This window comes from Salmo salar, chromosome 06, assembly GCF_965601325.2.
Source record: "Salmo salar chromosome 06, fSalSal1, whole genome shotgun sequence".
Taxonomy (NCBI): Eukaryota; Metazoa; Chordata; class Actinopteri; order Salmoniformes; family Salmonidae; genus Salmo; species Salmo salar.
Genome location: NC_138296.1, coordinates 57083752 through 57104208, shown reverse-complemented (window position 1 = coordinate 57104208; position 20457 = coordinate 57083752). Strand labels below are relative to the sequence as shown.

General features: G+C 41.6%; 2 protein-coding genes across 4 annotated transcripts in view; one reads left to right on the top strand and one right to left on the bottom strand.

Annotated features, from left to right (window-relative positions):
- The window catches only part of LOC106607641 (C-1-tetrahydrofolate synthase, cytoplasmic), a 31046-nt gene extending 23950 nt beyond the window's left edge, over positions 1-7096 (top strand). For 2 of the 3 annotated variants that reach the window (XM_082976770.1, XM_082976769.1), the window contains 6 exons: positions 1251-1325; positions 1670-1756; positions 3603-3740; positions 4035-4100; positions 4642-4753; positions 6927-7096. In XM_082976770.1, coding sequence (XP_082832896.1) covers positions 1251-1325; positions 1670-1756; positions 3603-3740; positions 4035-4100; positions 4642-4753; positions 6927-7081 — 633 coding nt within the window. In that variant the 3' untranslated portion in view covers positions 7082-7096. Of the gene's footprint in view, positions 1-1250; positions 1326-1669; positions 1757-3602; positions 3741-4034; positions 4101-4641; positions 4754-5849; positions 6010-6926 lie in introns of all 3 variants that reach the window. The other variant, XR_014392697.1, reaches the window with a different exon arrangement.
- Positions 7097-7864: 768 nt separating this feature from the next.
- Positions 7865-14484, bottom strand: LOC106607640 (zinc finger and BTB domain-containing protein 25). The gene is made up of 3 exons (XM_014204784.3): positions 14138-14484; positions 12428-12622; positions 7865-11968 (listed from the first exon to the last, which is right to left on the bottom strand). The coding sequence occupies exons 2-3, from the start codon at positions 12598-12600 to the stop codon at positions 10741-10743; spliced, it is 1401 nt and encodes a 466-aa protein (XP_014060259.1). The 5' UTR covers positions 12601-12622; positions 14138-14484; the 3' UTR covers positions 7865-10740.
- Between the last annotated feature and the right edge of the window lie 5973 nt (positions 14485-20457).

The following is a 20457-nucleotide window of genomic DNA, read 5'->3' as shown; positions in this document are numbered from 1 at the left end:
AACATCTGCTAACCATGTGTATGTGACCAATAAAATTTGATTTGAATTGTCTGGCTAGACTGTAAACTCTCCTTCCAGACTCATATTAAGCATCTCTAATCCAAAGCTTCCTATTTCACAACAAAGCCTCCTTCACTCACGCTACCAAACATACCCTCATAAAACTGACTATCCTTCCGATCCTTGACTTCGGCGATGTCATTTACCTAATAGCCTCCAACACTCTACTCAGCAAACTGGATGCAATCTATCACAGTGCCATCCGTTTTGTCACCAAAGCCTCATATACCACCCACCACTGTGACCTGTACGCTCTCATTGGCTGGCCCTCGCTACATATTCGTCGCCAAACCCATTGGCTCCAGGTCATCTCTAAGTCCTTGCTAGGTAAAGCTCCGCCTTATCTCAGCTCACTGGTCACCAAAGCAACACCCACCCATAGCACGTGCTCCAGTAGGTATCTCACTGGTCATCCCCGAAGCCAACACCTCCTTTGGCCGCCTTTCCTTCCAGTTCTCTACTGCCAATAACTGGAGCGAATTGCAAAAATTGCTGAAGTTGGAGACATATCTCCCTCACTAACTTTAAGCATCAGCTATCTGAGCAGCTTACGATCGCTGCAGCTTTACACAACTCATCTGTAAATAGCCCATCCAACTACCTACCTCATCCCCATATTGTTTTTATTTACTTTTTTTGCACTTTTGCACACCAGTATTTCTACTTGCACATCATCTGCACATCTATCACTCCAGTGTTCATTTGCTAAATTGTAATTACTTTGCTACTATAGCCTATTTATTGCCTTACCTCCTTACTCCATTTGCACACACTGTATATAGATTTTTCTACTGTGTTATTGACTGTACTTTTGTTTATCCCACGTGTAACTCTGTGTTGTTTTTTTTGTCGCACTGCTTTGCTTTATCTAGGCCAGGTCGCAGTTGTAAATGAGAACTTGTTCTCAACTGGCCTATCTGGCTAAATAAAGGTGAAATAACATTTTAAAAAATTGGGTATTGTATTGTCTAGATCAGTGACACAAATGTCAATTTAATCCATTTTAAATTCAGACTTTAACACAACAAACTGTGGAAAAAGTCAAGGGGTGTGAATACTTACTGAAGGCACTGTAGATACAAGATGAGTAGCAGATTGTAAAACCAAAATATATTGGCGGAGGAATGTCTTTAATCAAGTTGTGTGTAATTCATGACAGGGTGCGATTTAATTTGACCCTGCCCATACAGGCTCTCTTTGATTGGCTGGTGCCACTGAGGGATGGTCACAGGAAGTTCTCCCTGTCCCAACTCAATAGGCTGAAGGCAAGTGGAATATCTTCCTCTCTTTATTGATGTGGTTATTACAAAGTATTGTTTTAAAGCAGACATCTCAAAGTAAATTTGCGTTAGGGGCTATTTCTGTAAAGACAAATACTGTAAGTGCCTTACAGAAAATGTCAAGGGTGTAGACCATTGTCGAAAAAACAACGAAGGAATAGTGAATGTAGAAATGAATGTAAAGAGTTTAAATCGAATGTAGGGTTTAAATCGAATAGCAACCCTCAAATGGGCCGTGGGAGGACATGTTTTAGGGCTCATTCTTTTTGTTTGGGGGGGGGATCTTGTCATTCTTGCAGATGATTGTTTGCCTTGTGATGTGTTTGTAGAGACTGGGTATAGAGAAACCAGAAACCCTGAAACCAGAGGAGATATACCGATTTATTCGTTTGGACATTGATCCAGAGACCAAGACGGTATGTCGTTTATCATGAGGTGTAGCCTGGTCCCAGATCTGTTATATTGTCTTGACAACTCCTATTGTTTGATAATTTGCGTGACAATGATGATAGGAGTTGACAAGAACGCATAAACAGATCTGGGACCAGGCTACATGAGGAGAACTAATGATTCCCTCATAAACATCCATTGACAAGTATTCTTCCATCAGCGACTGTATACCGTGACATTTTGAATGTAACACACAGAGATAGTGAATGTCTCTTAAAACAACTGTGAATAAGCATGATTGACTAAAGATCAATGGATTTGGAGAAAACCTGGAAAAAATTGTTTGACCAGATACAATGCTATTTCACAGTAAACAAATTGACAACAGACTTTCAGCACGCATATAGGGAAGGACACTCAACAAGCACGGCACTTACACAAATGACTGATGATTGGCTGAGAGAAATTGATGATCAAATTATTGTGGGGGCTGTCTTGTTAGACTTCATTGCAGCTTGTTATGTTATCAATCATAGTCTGCTGCTGGAAAAACATATGTGTTATGGCTTTACACCCCCTGCTATAATGTGGATAAAGAGTTACTTGTCTAACAGAACACAGAGGGTGTTCTTTATTGGAAGCCTCTCACACATAATCCAGGTAGAAGCAGGAATTCCCCAGGGTAACTGTTTAGGCCCCTTGCTTTTTTCAATCTTTACTAATGGCATGCCACTGGCTTGGAGTAAGGCCAGTGTGCCTATGTATGCGGATGACTCAACACTATACTCATCAGATACTACAGCGACTGAGATGACTGCAACACTTAACAAAGAGCTGCAGTTAGTTTCGGAATGGGTAGCAAGGAATAAGTTAGTCCTAAGTATTTCTAAAACTAAAAGCATTGTATTTGGGTCAAATCATTCACCAAATCCTAAACCTCAACTACATCTCATAATGAATAACGTGGAAATTGAGCAAGTTGAGGTGACTAAACTGCTTGGAGTAACCCTGGATTGTAAACTGTCATGGTCAAAACATATTGATACAACAGTAGGTAAGATGGGGAGAAGTCTGTTCATAACAAAGCGCTGCTCTGCCTTCTTAACAACACTGTCAACAAGGCAGGTCCTACAGGTCCTGGATTTGTCGCACCTGGACTACTGTTCAGTCGTGTGGTCAGGTGCCACAAAGAGGGACTTGGGAAAATTGCAGTTGGCTCAGAACAGTTCAGCACGGCTGGCCCTAAAAAGTACAAGAAGAGCTAACATTAATGACATGCATGTCAATCTCTCATGGCTCAAAGTGGAAGAGAGATTGACTTCCTCATTACTTGTTTTTGTGAGAGGTGTTGACAAGTTGAAGGTACCGAGCTGTCTGTTTAAAATACTAGCACACAGCTCGGAGACCCATTCATACCCCACAAGACATGCCACCAGAGGTCTCTTCACAGTCCCCAAGTCCAGAACAGACTATGGGAGGCGCACAGTACTACATAGAGCCATGACTACATGGAACTCTATTCCACATCTGGTAACTGATGCAAGCAGTAGAATCAGATTTAAAAAGCAGATAAAAATACACCTTATGGAACAGCGGGGACTGTGAAGTAACACAAACATAGGCACAGACACATGCATACACACACATGATAACATACACACTATACACACACGTACACATGGATTTTGCATTGTAGATATGTGGTAGTGGAGTGTGGGCCTTACGGCACACACTTAGTGTGTTGTGAATTCTGTAATGAATGTATTGTAATGTTTTTTATAATTGTATATCTTCCTTAATTTTGCTGGACCCCAGGAAGAGTAGCTGCTGCCTTGGCTATCTGGTTCTATCTAATAAACTTGTTCCAAACAGCTGAGTGGATCTGTGGCCAGTGAGATGATGGCGGTGTTGGCCCTCAGTACCAGTCTGGGAGACATGACGCGTCGCTTGGCCAGGATGGTGGTGGCCTACAGCCGCAAGGGGAAGCCCGTCACAACAGAGGACCTGGGTGTGTGTGTGTGTGTGTGTGTGTGTGTGCGCGCGCGTGCGCGTGCGCGTGCAGGCATGAGTCTGTCAGTCTGTGCATGCATGTGTGAACATGTGTATTTGAAAAGAAGAGAAAGAGTTTACGATATGCGTTAGCAAGTGTGCAAATAATGATTTGCGGACGAACGTGTGTCTACTTACGGCGCTTGTTCTATATCATTTCTGATCATGGTGTGCAACAGGAGCGAGTGCTATTCTTATTGTTTCTGAGTGAATAACATGTTATTAGAGTCTCTTGCTGTGTTCGTCCAACAGGGTATTAGTGGAGTGTTGGCCACGTTGATGAGAGATGCTGTGAAGCCCAGTCTAATGCAGACCATGGAGGTGAGAGACCCAGACACCCAGACCGATCTATGAGATTAATGTATGATTAATATTTCGTATTAGACCCTTAAGTCTTTTGTGTGTGTGTGTGTGTGTGTGCACCCCAATGGTGGAACAAGCTTTCCCTTAAAAAAATGTAAACACTTTTTTGGTTACTACATTATTCCATCTGTGTTATTTCATAGTTTTGATGTTCTCACTATTCTTCTACAATGTAGAAAATAGTCAAAGTAAAGAAACTCTTGAATGAGTAGGTGTCATAACTTTTGACTGGTACTATATATATCCACCAGACAACTGTATGTTTGTCTTGACAAGCACGTAGGACACAGACAAAGGAAGGGGAGGATAGAGGGAGCGACAGAGGAAAGGACAGAGGGAGAGAATACAGCCGTGAGGCCCAGATATCAGTTGCTTCATAAATTCTTAATATTGTTGTTGCTAAATGATTGAGGGTTAGGTTCTGTGTCTTTCTTACTATTGACCCTCTTTCCCTTCTCCACCCCCCCATCCCCCTCTCTCTCTCTATCTCTCTCTCTAGGGGACACCTGTGTTTGTTCACACCTGTCCATTGTCAGATATTGCCCAGGGCAACTCATCCATCCTGGCTGACCAGATCGCCTTAAAGCTGGTGGGCCCAGAGGGGTTTGTGGGTAAGTAAAATGCTGTTAACTTCTATGGGCTAGGTGGGATGTTTGCGTCCCACTCTAGTCAACAGCCAGTGGAATTGCGTGGCACGAAATACAAATACCTCAAAAATGCTACAACTTCAATTTCTCAAACATATGACTATTTTACACCATTTTAAAGACAAGACTCTCGTTAATCTAACCACAATGTAAGATTTCAAAAAGGATTAACAGCGAAAGCAAAACATTAGATTATGTCAGGAGAGTACCCTGCCAAAAATAATCGCACAGCCATTTTCAAAGCAAGCATATATGTCACGAAAACCAAAACCACAGCTAAATGCAGCACTAACCTTAGATCTTCATCAGATGACACTCCTAGGACATTATGTTATACAATACATGCATGTTTTGTTCAATCAAGTTCATATTTATATCAAAAACCAGCTTTTTACATTAGCATGTGATGTTCAGAACTAGCATACCCACCGAAAACTTCCAGTGAATTTACTAAATTACTCACGATAAACGTTGACAAAATACATAACAATTATTTTCAGAATTATAGATACAGAACTCCTTTATGCAATCGCGGTGTCAGATTTTAAAATAGCTTTTTGGCGAAAGCACATTTTGCAATATTCTGAGTACATAGCTCGGCCATTATGGCTAGCTATTTTGACACCCACCAAGTTTGGGGCTCACTAAACTCAGAATTACTATTAGAAAAATTGGATTACCTTTGCTGTTCTTCGTCAGAATGCACTCCCAGGACTTCTACTTCAACAACAAATGTTGTTTTGGTTCCAAATAATCCATAGTTATATTCAAATAGCTCCGTTTTGTTCGTGCGTTCAGGTCACTATCCGAAGGGTGACGCGCGAGCGCATTTCGTGACAAAAAAATTCTAAATATTCCATTACCGTACTTAGAAGCATGTCAAACGCTGTTTAAAATAAATTTTTATGCTATTTTTCTCGTAAAATAGCGATAATATTCCAACCGGGCAACGTTGTATTCATTCAAAGGCTGAAAGAAAAAAATGGAGTAGTCTTGTGAACGCGCATCTCACTGTCCCCAGGCTGACCACTTACAAATTCTGCTGCTGTTCTTTGCCCAGAGACAGCAGACACCCCATTCCACTTTCTGGCAGCTTTAGAGAGCCAATGGAAGCCTTAGAAAATGTCACGTTACAGCACAGATGCTGTATTTTCGATAGAGATGCAACAGAAGGACAACAAATCGTCAGACAGGGCACTTCCTGTATGGAATCTTCTCAGGTATTGTTTATTCTATGTTTTGTATCATATTGTAAAACAGATGATGAAACTAACACTGTAAAAGTATAAATAGAAGTTTCACTTCCTGATGGTTGAAAATGCAATTTACACAGGACCTAATCAGCAGGTTTTGAATGGGTGGAGTTTTGGCTTGCTTGGTGACATCAGACGTTCCTTGCCTCTCTTCCAATAACAGCTAGTTTTCAGCTTACATATCCCTCGCATTAGGCCCCTCCAATGAGACCCTCACTCCCATACAGTCCTAGCAAAATTATTGCTTGATAAAGTGTTTTTTGTTGAAATGCTATTTTTGTTTTTTTTGGACGGTTTTAATGGAAAGCTATTACAGTAAGATACTGTTACCCAGATATGATTTGATAGTGAGAAAAAAACAGCTGCATTGGGCCTTTAACACATATGACACACTAACTGTAACATGCACTTTAGTATGCACTTTGTATGATTTTCTGTCTAAGGTCAATTGAATGGACAATAAAGCAAATTTAATTTCATTCAATGGTGGACATTCAGTGAAATAAGTGATAACAGGAGAAACATTTAACACAATTAATAGCAGAAAACTTTTGAAAAACAACTTGCATGAAATGGGATGACTCATTTACGGGAGGCAGCTCTGCAGAGTGGTCACTAGCTGGCATAGACACAAAGTCATAATATCTGATTATAGAGGGAAAGTTTAGAAAAGTCAGTTAGAAAAAGTAAGATATTAGACCAGGGTTTTGTTTCTGTTCAATAAATGGATGAATTTTTGTAATGTTACATATACTTATGAATATATAATGATTCTGTTTGTGTCTCATCTCTCTTCACCCTACATCCACTTACCAATGTGACATCACACACACACACACACACACACACACACACACCCACACACAAATAAAACTTCCCCCCAGTCACCGAGGCAGAAGGAGGTGCTGAATTAGGCATGGAGAAGTTCTTCGACATCAAGTGTCGCTCTTCGGGCCTGCATCCTGACGTGGTGGTGATGGTGGCTACAGTTCATGGCCTGAAGATTCATGGGGGCGGACCTGCGGTGAGATACCACTAGGGGGATTGCTAGTAAGGGAGGAGAGTAGAAAATACCAGTCAGTCAATTGGATAAGTGCTCTATCTCAATTGCTTAAAAATCTGTCTTCTCTGTCACTTTCACTTCATCTGCATTGATTTGAAAAAACTTGACAGGTGAAAACAAAATGCTATAAGATCATCATTAGTCTCACTGACTGTAGTCCTTTTAGATCAGCGCAATGAAGGAGAGGAGGCAAGTTGAGGAAATATTTTTTATACAATTAAGAAAGAGCCAGGGTCTGAACGCACTATATGGATGACATAAAAATGAGACTTTATTTTTTTAACATTGTCCCCTCTCGTTCTCACGCACTCCCTTTGAAGATCTAAGAACATTGGGCAAGTGGTTTCTGGATATGGTTGCCTCCAAAATAGCACCCTATTCCCTATGTAGTGCAATACTTCTGACAAGGACCCATAGGGCTCTGTTAAAAGTAGTAAACTATATAAGAAATAGGGTGCCATTTTAATGTAAAGTTTCTAACCCTGAGGATTCATTAGATATCAATTATTAATTGACTGATTGACCTCATCGATCATCATTTCTCACCGCAAACATACTATAGAATTAGACATAAATTGCCACTATCCACTGATATACGGTTGGATATGTTTGCAATCCCTTATGGTTTAAATGAAGATTGGGGAAAAGGTAATCTGATCCTAGATCTGTGTTTAAGGTCAACCTACCTCGCACAGATATCGACTGTTGATAAATGCGATGGGTTTGAACTTTCATAACAGCGTGCATTAAACCTACATGCAGACTCCTGGTTCGTCACTACCAGATGTGTTGTCCTACACATTCTGATAGCCATTCGCACATATCCATCAAAGGTGAAACTATAATCTCACTATCATAAAGCTGTAGAACACTAACGAATTTCAGAACATCTATTTTAGTCATTTCTACTCATGTTAGCCTGTTATGAGCTAAAATAAGTCCTTCCTCTTCGTGTTGAAAATATTCCTAGTCAAGGAGAAAGGATATTCAACAAGTGTACTCTATACTTAACCACTCGGCTAAGGTCCCTGCTAAAGGTCCTTGCCGCATTCGGTCTTTAACGGGCCACATTGAAAATGTGATATATTTCCTTACCGGCAAAATGAGCAAAAAATAGCCCTCTATCCATTGTTTGGGGAATTTTAAATGCTCCCTCACTGTCTAGCTTTCAATTCGGTGATTATTAGCGAGCTGGACACGGTTTAGAAACTGTGTGAATGTAGGTCCATTATCATTTCTACAGTTTCGTTTTGGTCATTTTAAAGTATATTGAGTTCTCTTCCCCCCCAACTTAGAATCAGTTTTGCCTTTTCGATCAAGAATGAATAAGACAGGGGGGCACCTGATTCTAGATCACCTCTCCTGTGACACTTGAAACATACAGATCCAGGTTTTCCAGCTTGAAAAGGTCTTGGGATGACACTTGTGACTGTCTACTTTTGCATATTTGTCCACTTAAGTAGGTAGTACACTCTTCCTGAACCATTTGAATTCAAAGCTAATTCTCTAGTTTGTTTAGCTAGTTTGTTAGGAGGTACTCTATAAAAAACTAAACAGCAAGGCACTGCTCATGATTTTGGGGGGGAAATATAGAAAAAAAATCCAATATTAATAATGATGTACCATACTTTGTGTACTGCAACATTGTGGTCTTAAGAAGTTGTCCCTTGCAAATTCCTGTAACCCTGACAAACATCCATAACAACATTACATACAGTAACAGTCAAAAGTTTGGAGACACCTACTCATTCAAGGGTTTTTCTTTATTTTTTTACTATTTTCTACATTGTAGAAGAAGTGAAGACATAAAAACTATGAAATAACACATGTGGAATCATGTAGCAGGCAAAAAAGTGTTAAACACAAAGTAGCCACCCTTTGCCTTGATGACAGCTTTGCACACTCTTGGCATTCTCTCAACCAGCTCCATGAGGAATGCTTTTCCAAGTCTTGAAGGAGTTCCCACATATGCTGAGCACTTGTTGCCTGCTTTTCCTTCACTCTGTGGTCCAACTCATCACAAACCATCTCAATTGGGTTAAGGTCAGGTGATTATGGAGGCCAGGTCATCTGATGCAGCACTCCATCACTCTCCTTGGTCAAATAGCCCTTACACAGCCTGGAGGTGTGTTTTTGGTCATTGTCCTGTTGAAAAACAAATGATAGTCCCACTAAGCCCAAACCAGACGGGATGGCGTATCACTGCAGAATGCTGTGGTAGCCATGCTGGTTAAGTGTGCCATGAATTCTAAATAAACCAGTGTCACCAGCAAAGCACCCGCACACCATCACACCTCCTCCTCCATGCTTCATGGTGGGAACCACACATGCGGAGATCCTCCACTCACCTACTTTGCGTCTCACAAAGACACAGCAGTTGGAACCAAAAATCTCATATTTGGACTCATCAGACCAAAGGACAGATTTCCACAGGTCTAATGTCCATTGCTCGTGTTTCTTGGCCCAAGCACCTCTGTTCTTCTTATTGGTGTCCTTTAGTAGTGGTTTCTTTGCAGCAATTAGACTATGAAGGCCTGAGTCATGCAGTCGCCTCTGAACAGTTGATGTTGAGAGGTGTCTGTTACTTGAACTCTTTGAAGCATTAAATTGTGCTGCAATTTCTGAGGCTGGTAACTCTAATGAACTTATCCTCTGCAGCAGAGGGAACTCTGGGTCTTCCTTTCCTGTGGCGATCCTAATGAGAGCCCGTTTCATTATAGCTCTTGATGGTTTTTGCGACTGCACTTGAAGAAACTTTCAAAGTTCTGTACATTTTTCGAATTGACTAACCTTCATGTCTGAAATTAATTATGGACTGTCATTTGTCTTTGCTTATAAGAGCTGTTCTTGCCATAATATGGACTTGGTCTTTTACCAAATAGGGCTATCTTCTGTATACCACCCCAACCTTGTCAGAACACAACTGATTGGCTCAAACTAATTAAGAAATTCCACAAATTACCTTTTAACAAAGCACACCTGTTAATTGAAATGCATTCCAGGTGACTACCTCATGAAGCTGGTTGAGAGAATGCAAAGCTGTCATCAAGGCACATTTTGGGTTACTACATAATTACATGTGTTATTTCACATTTTTGTTGTCTTCACTATTATTCTACAATGTAGAAAATAGTAAAAATAAAGGAAAAACCTTGGAATGAGTAGGTGTATCCACACTTTTGACTGGTACTGTACCTGTTTCAACAGCTACTTATTTCGGAAAGTGCAAATTCTCAGAAATAAATGCAGATACATAGTATTTGCTAAATTCCAATCAATATCAGCTGGTAACATATGACAGAGAGAGAACACAAGTATCATGTAAAAACAATGTTCTATTCTATTCAGACATTCACTGAATAAAATAAGATACAGTTTACACTGGAATCACATCACATGGTTTCATCTAACCAACAGAAAGATGACAGTATTAACAAAATACAGGATATAAGCGGATAAGTGGAAGGATAATGTCAAAAGGTAAGGAATCCCTGCAACTGAAACAAGGTCAAGTTCAGTAGGAATCAAACCGAAGAAAACAAACTGAAAAAGAAGGTACTATGTGGAATTAAGAATAAGAAATAATATTTGGGACTATGTATTTATTTGATTTCTACAGTTTTTTTTTCTCCCTTTCATTCCACAGTGACGGCATCCACGCTCTCTTGTGAGATCTCAGAGTCTAGCGAATAGCAGGAGCTGCCATTGTCCTGAGCTTCCCGATTGGACTCCTCCGCCAACATTACCGTGGTGCTTGCTGCCACCCCAACGCCGCCCTCCGGTGGCCCCTCGCAGAAGTGTCCGGAGGCGTGGATGAGCTGGCTGCAGAGACGGCTGTAGCGGTGGTAGCGTGACGGCTTGCCCGTGTGAGTATACATGTGCTCCTGCAGCTGGCTCTTCTGGGCGAAGTGCATGCTGCACACAGCACAAGCGATCTTGCGCTTTCGTGCGTGACTGGTGGTGGAGGTGGTGGTGGGGGGTGGACTAGTGCCAATGGCTATACCACCCCTGCTCCAACTTAGCTCAGCAGCTAGCTCGTTAGCTAGGGCCTGGCTCTGCCGCAGGGCCTCCTCCAAGCAGCCTGCATCTAGTTGATCCTGGGGGGCCCCACGTTGCTGCTGGTCCTCAGGGCCCTCTGGGTCCCCTACCCCGCCCTGGGAGAGGCCCTCCATTAGTCCACTGGGATCCAGGGTGTGGCTGAACAGGTGCTTGCGGAGCCCCTCGGGGGAGGAGCAGCGCTCGCCACAGCGGGGGCACAGCAGCACCAGAGGGCCATCCTTGAACAGGAGGCCCTGGCAGGGGCTGCCGCCCTGGGCTGAAGGAGACGTTGGGGACCCTACCCTTCCCAGCGCCAGGTGGCCTTCCTCTCCCTCCCCTTCCTCCACCCTCTCCTGCTTGATACGTGTCGAGATGTCCGAGTCGTCGCCGGAAGCCACTGAGGAGACGCCACGGAGGAGACCAGAGAAGGGCTGACGGTCTGAGGAGGGGATGCCCTCCATCCCCACGGTCATCGAGAACTGTGCAGCGTGGGAGCGGCCCGCCTGGGTGGACGAACGCCTGTCCTCCGGGCCGCCTCCTCCTCGGGTCCCTGCACTACCTTTAGGGCCCCCAGTACCCTCTTTGTTGGCCAACTGGGATGAAATCTGAATACCGTACAGGTTGGACATACGAACCAGGTCACCGACATCGGGGGACCCCTCGTCGGGGTTACGGCACAGCTGGTAGGCATGGAGAAACTTGATGCCCTCCTGCAGGCGGCCCTGGTCCACTGGCTGCTTGGGGCCCATGCCAGTGTACATGATGTGGAGCAGGTAGCTGAACACGTCCGGCTGGATGTCCGTGGGCTGTATTTTAATGCACTCGCTGTGGAGATGGTAGTAGACAGTGGGAAAGTATTATTGCTGACCATTAGCTTTTAGTCTGCAAAGACAAATTCCATAAAATCTCCTGTCTCTTATATCAAAGTATCTCTTAGATTTTGTAGAGTAAGATGTATGAATACAAAACTAGCTCAAAATATCTTATTTGTGACAGCTTTCCAGGGAAAACACACATATCATATACATTTTGTATATTACCATCCTCAAAGATAATATTAGCTTAACAGTCAGTGCAATATGAGTCAACATACAACATTCCTTTGAATCTCCAATACCACTGAAACAACCTCTGACGACCACTATTATGCTAGCCTACATTGAATGTGGACACTAGCCCATGCTACTGTACAATGTTAACTACTTACTTGAAGGCCTAAACATAGGTATTTAACAACACCATGAGTGTGATATTGACTAGTACTGTTGATAAAAGCTAGCAAACCTTGACTGATGAATGAAGATCATCTTGAAGTAGTTAGAGAAGGCAGCCAGGACAGCCCGGTGGGCCTTGAAGTACACGTTGCCAATGGCGACAGTACAGTCACACAGGAAGCCGAACTCCCTCTGGACGTTGAGCTGCTGCAGGAGGAACAGGCTGTGGCTGGACACGTCCATGACGCCACTTCTCGACTTCCTGCTACACGCACACAGTAATTCATATTGTATTATATACAGCTTAAAATTAATTTGGGAGAGGATACATTGTGCAGACGTGGGTTAAAATAGTATTTCCTTCCTATCAAATACTTTTAGTGTGGTGGGTGCGGATTGCACATCTGGGGCTATTCCATTGTGCCAGGTAAGCTCAATAAACGACCTAATACACAAATACTATTGGTACCCATGACAGGTCTGATTTCTGTGCAATGACAAAATGTGGTTCTATATGACTACACTCTTCCCCCATGCCCTAAAACACACACCAAACATATGTTCATAAATGTAACACCTCTGACTCATGCACTAAGGCATTTCTCAAGGTGTTGCTGAAACAATTGCATTCTCTGCTGGTCAAAGAACTGAAAGAAGTATCTCTGGGACAGATGTTGGCATCTCTGTAACTTTCTACATGTAGACATTTTAGATAATAAAGGAGTTTCACGTCGGGTGTGACAACATTGACACTTGAAACATTGAGTAACAGTAGGCAAAACTAAAAACTATGACAAAAACACTATTCCAGATGTCAATGTAGCCTTATGGCAATATTGGTACATTGCAACTGAGCATGGGGTCAATAGAATTTACTGTTACATTGCACTGTTCATTTTGGCAGCCATTTATTAAGATTAAGTTTTAAAATACATTTTAGGCCTTTGTTACATTTTTGTCACTTCATCCTTCGTTAGTTTTAGTTATCATTCGACTAAAACAATTTTAGTTTAGTTTTAAATCACAGCCATTTGTCACATAGTCAGTGCATTTATTTTTTATTAAATAATGAATATTTAGGCTACCTCTACCGTCCTTCATGTGCACATTCTGATAGCCTTTTCCAACCCACCTATTATCCCCTCATACACTGTACCTTACCTGACAACATTGATATTGTGGCAGATTGTAACCAATGCCAGCCATAATTAACCATATAGGCTATAAAGCCTTAGTTACAGGTTAAACACAATGTAAATCTCTATATTTTCTCCCAATCATAACCGTCAAGGGTTATGACAGTGTTTTCCTTGGAAAGGCAAGAATTTGAGTTTTCCAAAATTGCCAGAAGTATTATTGTTGCAATCGATCAGGCATATTTATATTGTAGCAACCCTTTATTCAAATGTATCCATTCATGTTATCTACTTCAAAGCAGATGGGACACAACGATAGACTGTCAGACATGGCAACAAAGCGTGCATTCTGCAACCACGACAGGGTCAGCTTTCGACGAATGGAATACATGAATAACTGAAAATACCATCCTAAAAGATTGTCAATATGCCAGTCCCCTATGTAGCCTACAACCCACAGATAGTCTCATTATAAATTCGCCAACTTGTTTCACGACAGCATAACATCCATTCACACACGTCTGCGTTGAATCAAGTGTTCCTTCCGACCGAATCAAGTGTTCCTTCTAGACTAATGCATGCATTTGGATATCCCCTCCTATTTGCAAAACAAAACATATACGATAATTGGGAGTCCTTCTTACCACCTATTTGCGAAATACAGGTTTATATTTCGTAGTCTATTTGTTGCTGCAGAGAAATTCTCGCAGTCTCTCACGTCTTCATATGTGATTGTCAACTGAGCATGTTATTCGTCACGTGACTGTACTGCACAGTACATTTGGGACGTACTCTTTCACTGCATTTCGCCCGGTAGGCGGTGCTAACGTCACCGTGGGCGTAGATTCCAGCGCGCACAGTGTCGAGAACGAGCCGAGCACTCGCTCATGTCCGGATCGTGGAATCTATTCAACACACTGCGCAAAGCCATATATGGGGCATTTCCACTGATGATTTAACCGTGTTCTGTGTCCTTCTATGCAGACCAACACCTGTCTCACTTGACCATAGCTCCTGCGAACCTGCTCTAACTTGAGGGTAAGCAGGACCTGCTCCAGGAATAAGTGGCAAAAGCGGTTGCTTGGGGGCCCAGGCCGCTAGGGGGCCCCCAACCCCCAGTCGGGATCTCAACTTGTTGTTGAAGGTTAGAATAGTAGAATGCACAAGGTGCACGTTCGAAATTTGGTTGTGAATGAGCAATTATTTTCTTGTTATGTCATTCACTGACAGTTACTCAATTAGCCAGGTCAGCCAGTATTTTTTAGATTGTTAAATTAGTCTAGCCAGTTATCATGGCCGAATACCAACCGGTCATGCAGGGTACGTGCCCAGGGGCCCTGACCTCCCATTGATTTTGTTAGTCACTCTCACTCAGATATCATTAACATGGCATAAGTCATGGCAAAATGGGTAGAATTGCAGGAAAGTAGCTGTAAAACTGAAGAGAGAAAAAAATCTCTGCCCCTTGGCAAAAATAGTAGAATTGCATGAAAGGTGTTATAAAATGTATCTCCACCCTATGGCAAAATGTGTAGAACTGCAGAACACTTAATACATTTTTTTTTGTGGAACTCAGGGTCTCAATTTACTGTTGAGAGTTAGAATAGTAGAACACACAAGGTGCAAGTTTGAAATTTGGTTGAGCAATTTTTTTTATTGTTATGTCAGTCAATGACAATCACTCAAATAGCCATGCCGACCAAATCTCACTTAGGGCCCCCAAAAGGCTAGCAAGGGGCCAAGGCAAGGCTGCTGGGGCTTTTCAGCTGCGTTTACATAACAATGGCTAACTGTGAACAATTTAAATCTTCTTTTTGTTTTGCTCAGAAAACTAAAACCACTCTCGGGGGGCTAATTGGGGAACCCTGCACTAGTGTAACACTGGTGTTACAGTCGAAAAGCAGCAATAGAGAGTTCAGATGTTCTAAGCCTAACTACAGAAATGGATGTTACTGTTTCATCAGGGAGCCACAAAGATGAAGTTAACAAATGTAATCGCTGAATTCACATTATTTGCTATTTCATGCAGCCACAGCATAGGAAAAAGCTAAACAAATTATTTTCTATTCGAATTTCGCATTGTTTAAAGTTGAGAGATATAATTCACACAAACGAGACTGGTTGTGTAAGTATGCCTCCAGGATAATATGGTAAAGTTAGCCTCATGTATAGGCCCTCAAACAAATAAATAAGAACAAGGACTTCCAAAATCCATCGGGTTAACAGTTTTTAATGAAGCTAGAAATGCATGTCTCAGTTATTGACAGTATACAGGTATTATTGCATGTTGACTAACCAATCAGCAAATCAAATCCAACTTTATTTGTCACTTGCACCAAATACAACAGGTCTAGACCTTACTGTGAAATGCTTCCTTACAAGCCCTTAGCCCTTAACCAACAATACATTTCAAGAAATAGAGTTAAGAAAATATTTGCTAAATAACCTAAAGTGAATGTCCTGTGGACTTTAAAACTTCTTATGGCTTGAATCCCGTTAGCGGGATCGATATGACGACAGCCAGTGAAAGTGCACAGCGGCAAATTCAAAACAACAAAAATCTCATAATTAACATTTCTCAAACATACAAGTGTTATACACCATTTAGATGTTCCGCTAGCGGAACGCCTCGCCAATATCCAATGATAGAGCGTGGCGCGAATTACAAACACCTCAAAAATCCAAAAACTTCCATTTTTCAAACATATGACTATTTTACACCATTTTAAAGACAAGACTCTCCTTTATCTAACCACATTGTCCGATTTCAAAAAGGCTTTACAACAAAAGCAAAACATTAGATTATGTCAGGAGAGTACCCAGCCAGAAATAATCACACACCCATTTTTCAAGCTAGCGTATAATGTCACAAAAACCAAAACCACAGCTAAATGCAGCACTAACCTTTAATGATCTTCATCAGATGACACTCCTAGGATATTATGTTATACAATACATGCATGTTTTGTTCAATCAAGTTCATATTTATATCAAAAACCAGCTTTTTACATTAGCATGTGACGTTCAGAACTAGCATACCCACCGAAAACTTCTGGTGAATTTACTAAATTACTCACGATAAACGTTCACAAAAAACAAAACAATTATTTTAAGAATTATAGATACAGAACTCCTTTATGCAATCGCGGTGTCCGATTTTAAAATAGCTTTTCGGTGAAAGCACATTTTGCAATATTCTGAGTAGATAGCCCGGCCATCATGGCTAGCTATTTTGACACCCACCAAGTTTGGCACTCACCAAACTCAGATTTACTATAAGAAAAATTGGATTACCTTTGCTGTTCTTCGTCAGAATGCACTCCCAGGACTTCTACTTCAACACCCAATGTTGTTTTGGTTCCAAATAATCCATAGTTATATCCAAATAGCTGCGTTTTGTTCTTGCGTTCAAGACACTATCCGAAAGGGTGACGCGCCGGCACGTATAGTGACAAAAAAATGCAAAATATTCCATTACCGTACTTTGAAGCATGTCAAACGCTGTTTAAAATAAATTTTTATGCGATTTTTCTCGTAAAATAGCGATAATATTCCGACCGGGAGACCTTGTTTTCGTTCAAACACTGAAAATAGAAAATGGAGTCTTCACATGCATGCGCACGCCCATGTCATTGTTCTCAGAACGACCACTTTCCAAAACCCCTACTGTTTTTCGCCCAGGGACTGCAGAGTCATCATTCCCCGTTCTGGTGCCTTCTGAGAGCCTATGGGAGCCTTAGAAAATGTCACGTTACAGCAGAGATCCTCTATTTTTGATAAAGAGGCTATAGAAGGACAAGAAATGGTCAGACAGGGCACTTCCTGTATGGAATCTTCTCAGGTTTTGGCCTGCCAAATGAGTTCTGTTATACTCACAGACACCATTCAAACAGTTTTAGAAACTTTAGGGTGTTTTCTATCCAAATCAAATAATTATATGCATATTCTAGTTTCTGGGCAGGAGTAATAACCAGATTAAATCGGGTACGTTTTTTATCCGGCCGTGAAAATACTGCCCCCTATCCTAAAAACGTTAAAGATAAGATTCTCCTTAATCTAACCACAGTGTCTGATTTCAAAAAGGCTTAACGGCGAAAGCAAAACATTAGATTATGTTAGGACAGCAACTAAACAAGAAAAACCACACAGCCATTTTCCAAGCAAGCAAGCAGAGGCATCACAAAAACCAGAAGGTCAGCTAAAATGAATTACTAACCTTTGATGATCTTTATCAGATGACACTCCCAGGACTCAATGTTACAAAATACATGTATGTTTTGTTGGATAAAGTTCATATTTATATCCATAAACCCCATTTTACATTGGCGTGTGATGTTCAGAAAATGTATTCCCACCAAAACTTCCAGTGAATGAGCACATCAATTTACAAAAATACTCATCATAAAGATTGATAAAATTTACAACAGTTATTGAAAGAATTATAGATATACTACTCCTTAATGCAACCACAGTGTGAGATTTTAAAATAGCTTTTCGGCGAAAGCACATTTGTCAATATTCTGAGTACAGAGCTCAACCATCAAAGCAAGCTATACAGATACCAGCAAAGTTCTGGAGTCAACTAAACTCAGAATTAGTATTATAAATATTCCCTTACCTTTGCTGATCTTGGTCGGAATGCACTACCAGGACTCCTACTTCCACAAGAAATGTTATTTTTGTTCGAAATACTCCATATTTATGTCCAAATACCTCCGTTTTGTTCGTGCGTACAGATTACTATCCAAAGGCATAACGCGTGAGCGTAAAATAAGAGACAAAAAGTCAAATAGTTCCATTAACGTTCGTAGAAACATGTCAAACGATGTTTTACAATCAATCCTTAGGGTCTTTTTAACATAAAACGTTGATAATATTCCAACTGGACAATAGCGTATTCATTACAGAAGAAAAAGAATGAGTGGCGCGCCAAATGTGCCAGCGCAGTAAACAACTCACTGGTCCCAGGCAGTCCACTGATAGACTGAGCTCCTATTCTCAGCCCAGTAACAGGAGACGCATGAAACAAGTTTCTAAAGGCTGTTGACAGCCAATGGAAGCCTTAGGAAGTGCAAAAATGACCCCACAGACACTGTAGTTTGAACAGGGATTAGATAGAAGAACTACAAATCATTTCCTGGTTGGATTTATTCTCAGGTTTTTGCCTGCCATATGAGTTCTGTTATACTCACAGACATCATTCAAACAGTTTTAGAAACTTCAGAGTGTTTTCTATCCACATCTACTAATAATATGCATATCTTAGTTTCTGGGAGTGAGTAGGAGGCAGTTTACTCTGGGCACGTCAGTCATCCAAGCGACTCAATACTGCCACCATCCAAGAAGCAGCAACCACCTAGCAGACAGTGTATGGTAACTGCTGGTGAAGGAGACCAGACTACAGAGGTAAAGAGGGAGTTTACCCAAAAGAGCTGTGTAGATGAACACATACAAATGTATCTTTCTGCGCATATAATGTGAGGTCCAACCTACCATTTGGTACAATGTGCAATGGTGGGTGAGTGACTTGGCACTCATCCAGTCCAGTCTCTGTAAGGCAGAGGAGGTTGCATGCATATACAACAAGTCACCATAATCAATTAGAGAGAGAAAAATGGCCTGAACAAGATTCTTTCTAGCCATAAGCGGGAAGCAAGCCTTATTACGAAAATAAAAACCCAATTTCAAATTAAGCTTTGTCACAAGATTATCCATATGAACTTTAAAGGACAACTTGTCATCCCACCAAATACCTACAGTTGAAGTTGCAAGTTTACATACAGTCGTGGCCAAAAGTTTTGAGAATGACACAAACATACATTTTCACAGTCTGCTGCCTCAGTGACTTTAGATATTTTTGTCAGATGTTACTATGGAATACTGAAGTATAATTATAAGCATTTCATAAGTGTCAAAGGCTTTTATTGACAATTACATGAAGTTGATGCTAAGAGTCAATATTTGCAGTGTTGACCCTTCTTTTTCAAGACCTCTGCAATCCGCCCTGGCATGCTGTCAATTAACTTCTGGGCCACATCCTGAATGATGGCAGCCCATTCTTGCATAATCAATGCTTGGAGTTTGTCAGAATTTGTGGGTTTTTGTTTGTCCACCCGCCTCTTGAGGATTGACCACAAGTTCTCAATGGAATTAAGGTCTAGAGAGTTTCCTGGCCATGGACCCAAAATATCAATGTTTTGTTCCCCGAGCCACTTAGTTATCACTTTTGCTTTATGGCAAGGTGCTCCATCATACTGGAAAAGGCATTGTTTGTCACCAAACTGTTCCTGGATGGTTGGGAGAAGTTGCTCCCGGAGGATGTGTTGGTACCATTCTTTATTCATGGCTGTGTTCTTAGGCAAAATTGAGAGTGAGCCCACTCTCTTGGCTGAGAAGCAACCCCACACATGAATGGTCTCAGGATGCTTTACTGTTGGCATGACACAGGACTGATGGTAGCGCTCACTTTGTCTTCTCCGGACAAGCTTTTTTCCGGATGCCCCAAACAATCGGAAAGCGGATTCATCAGAGAAAATGATTTTACCCCAGTCCTCAGCAGTCCAATCCCTGTACCTTTTGCCGAATATCAGTCTGTCCCGGATGTTTTTCCTGGAGAGAAGTGGCTTCTTTGCTGCCCTTCTTGACACAAGGCCATCCTCCAAAAGTCTTCACCTCACTGTGCGTGCAGATGCACTCACACCTGCCTGCTGCCATTCCTGAGCAAGCTCTGAACTGGTGGTGCCCCGCTCCCGCAGCTGAATCAACTTTAGGAGACGGTCCTGGCGCTTTCTGGACTTTCTTGGGTGCCCTGAAGCCTTCTTCACAACAATTGAAGTTCTTGATGATCTGATAAATGGTTGATTTAGGTGCAATCTTACTGGCAGCAATATCCTTGCCTGTGAAGCCCTTTTTGTGCAAAGCAATGATGACAGCACGTGTTTCCTTGCAGGTAACCATGGATGAC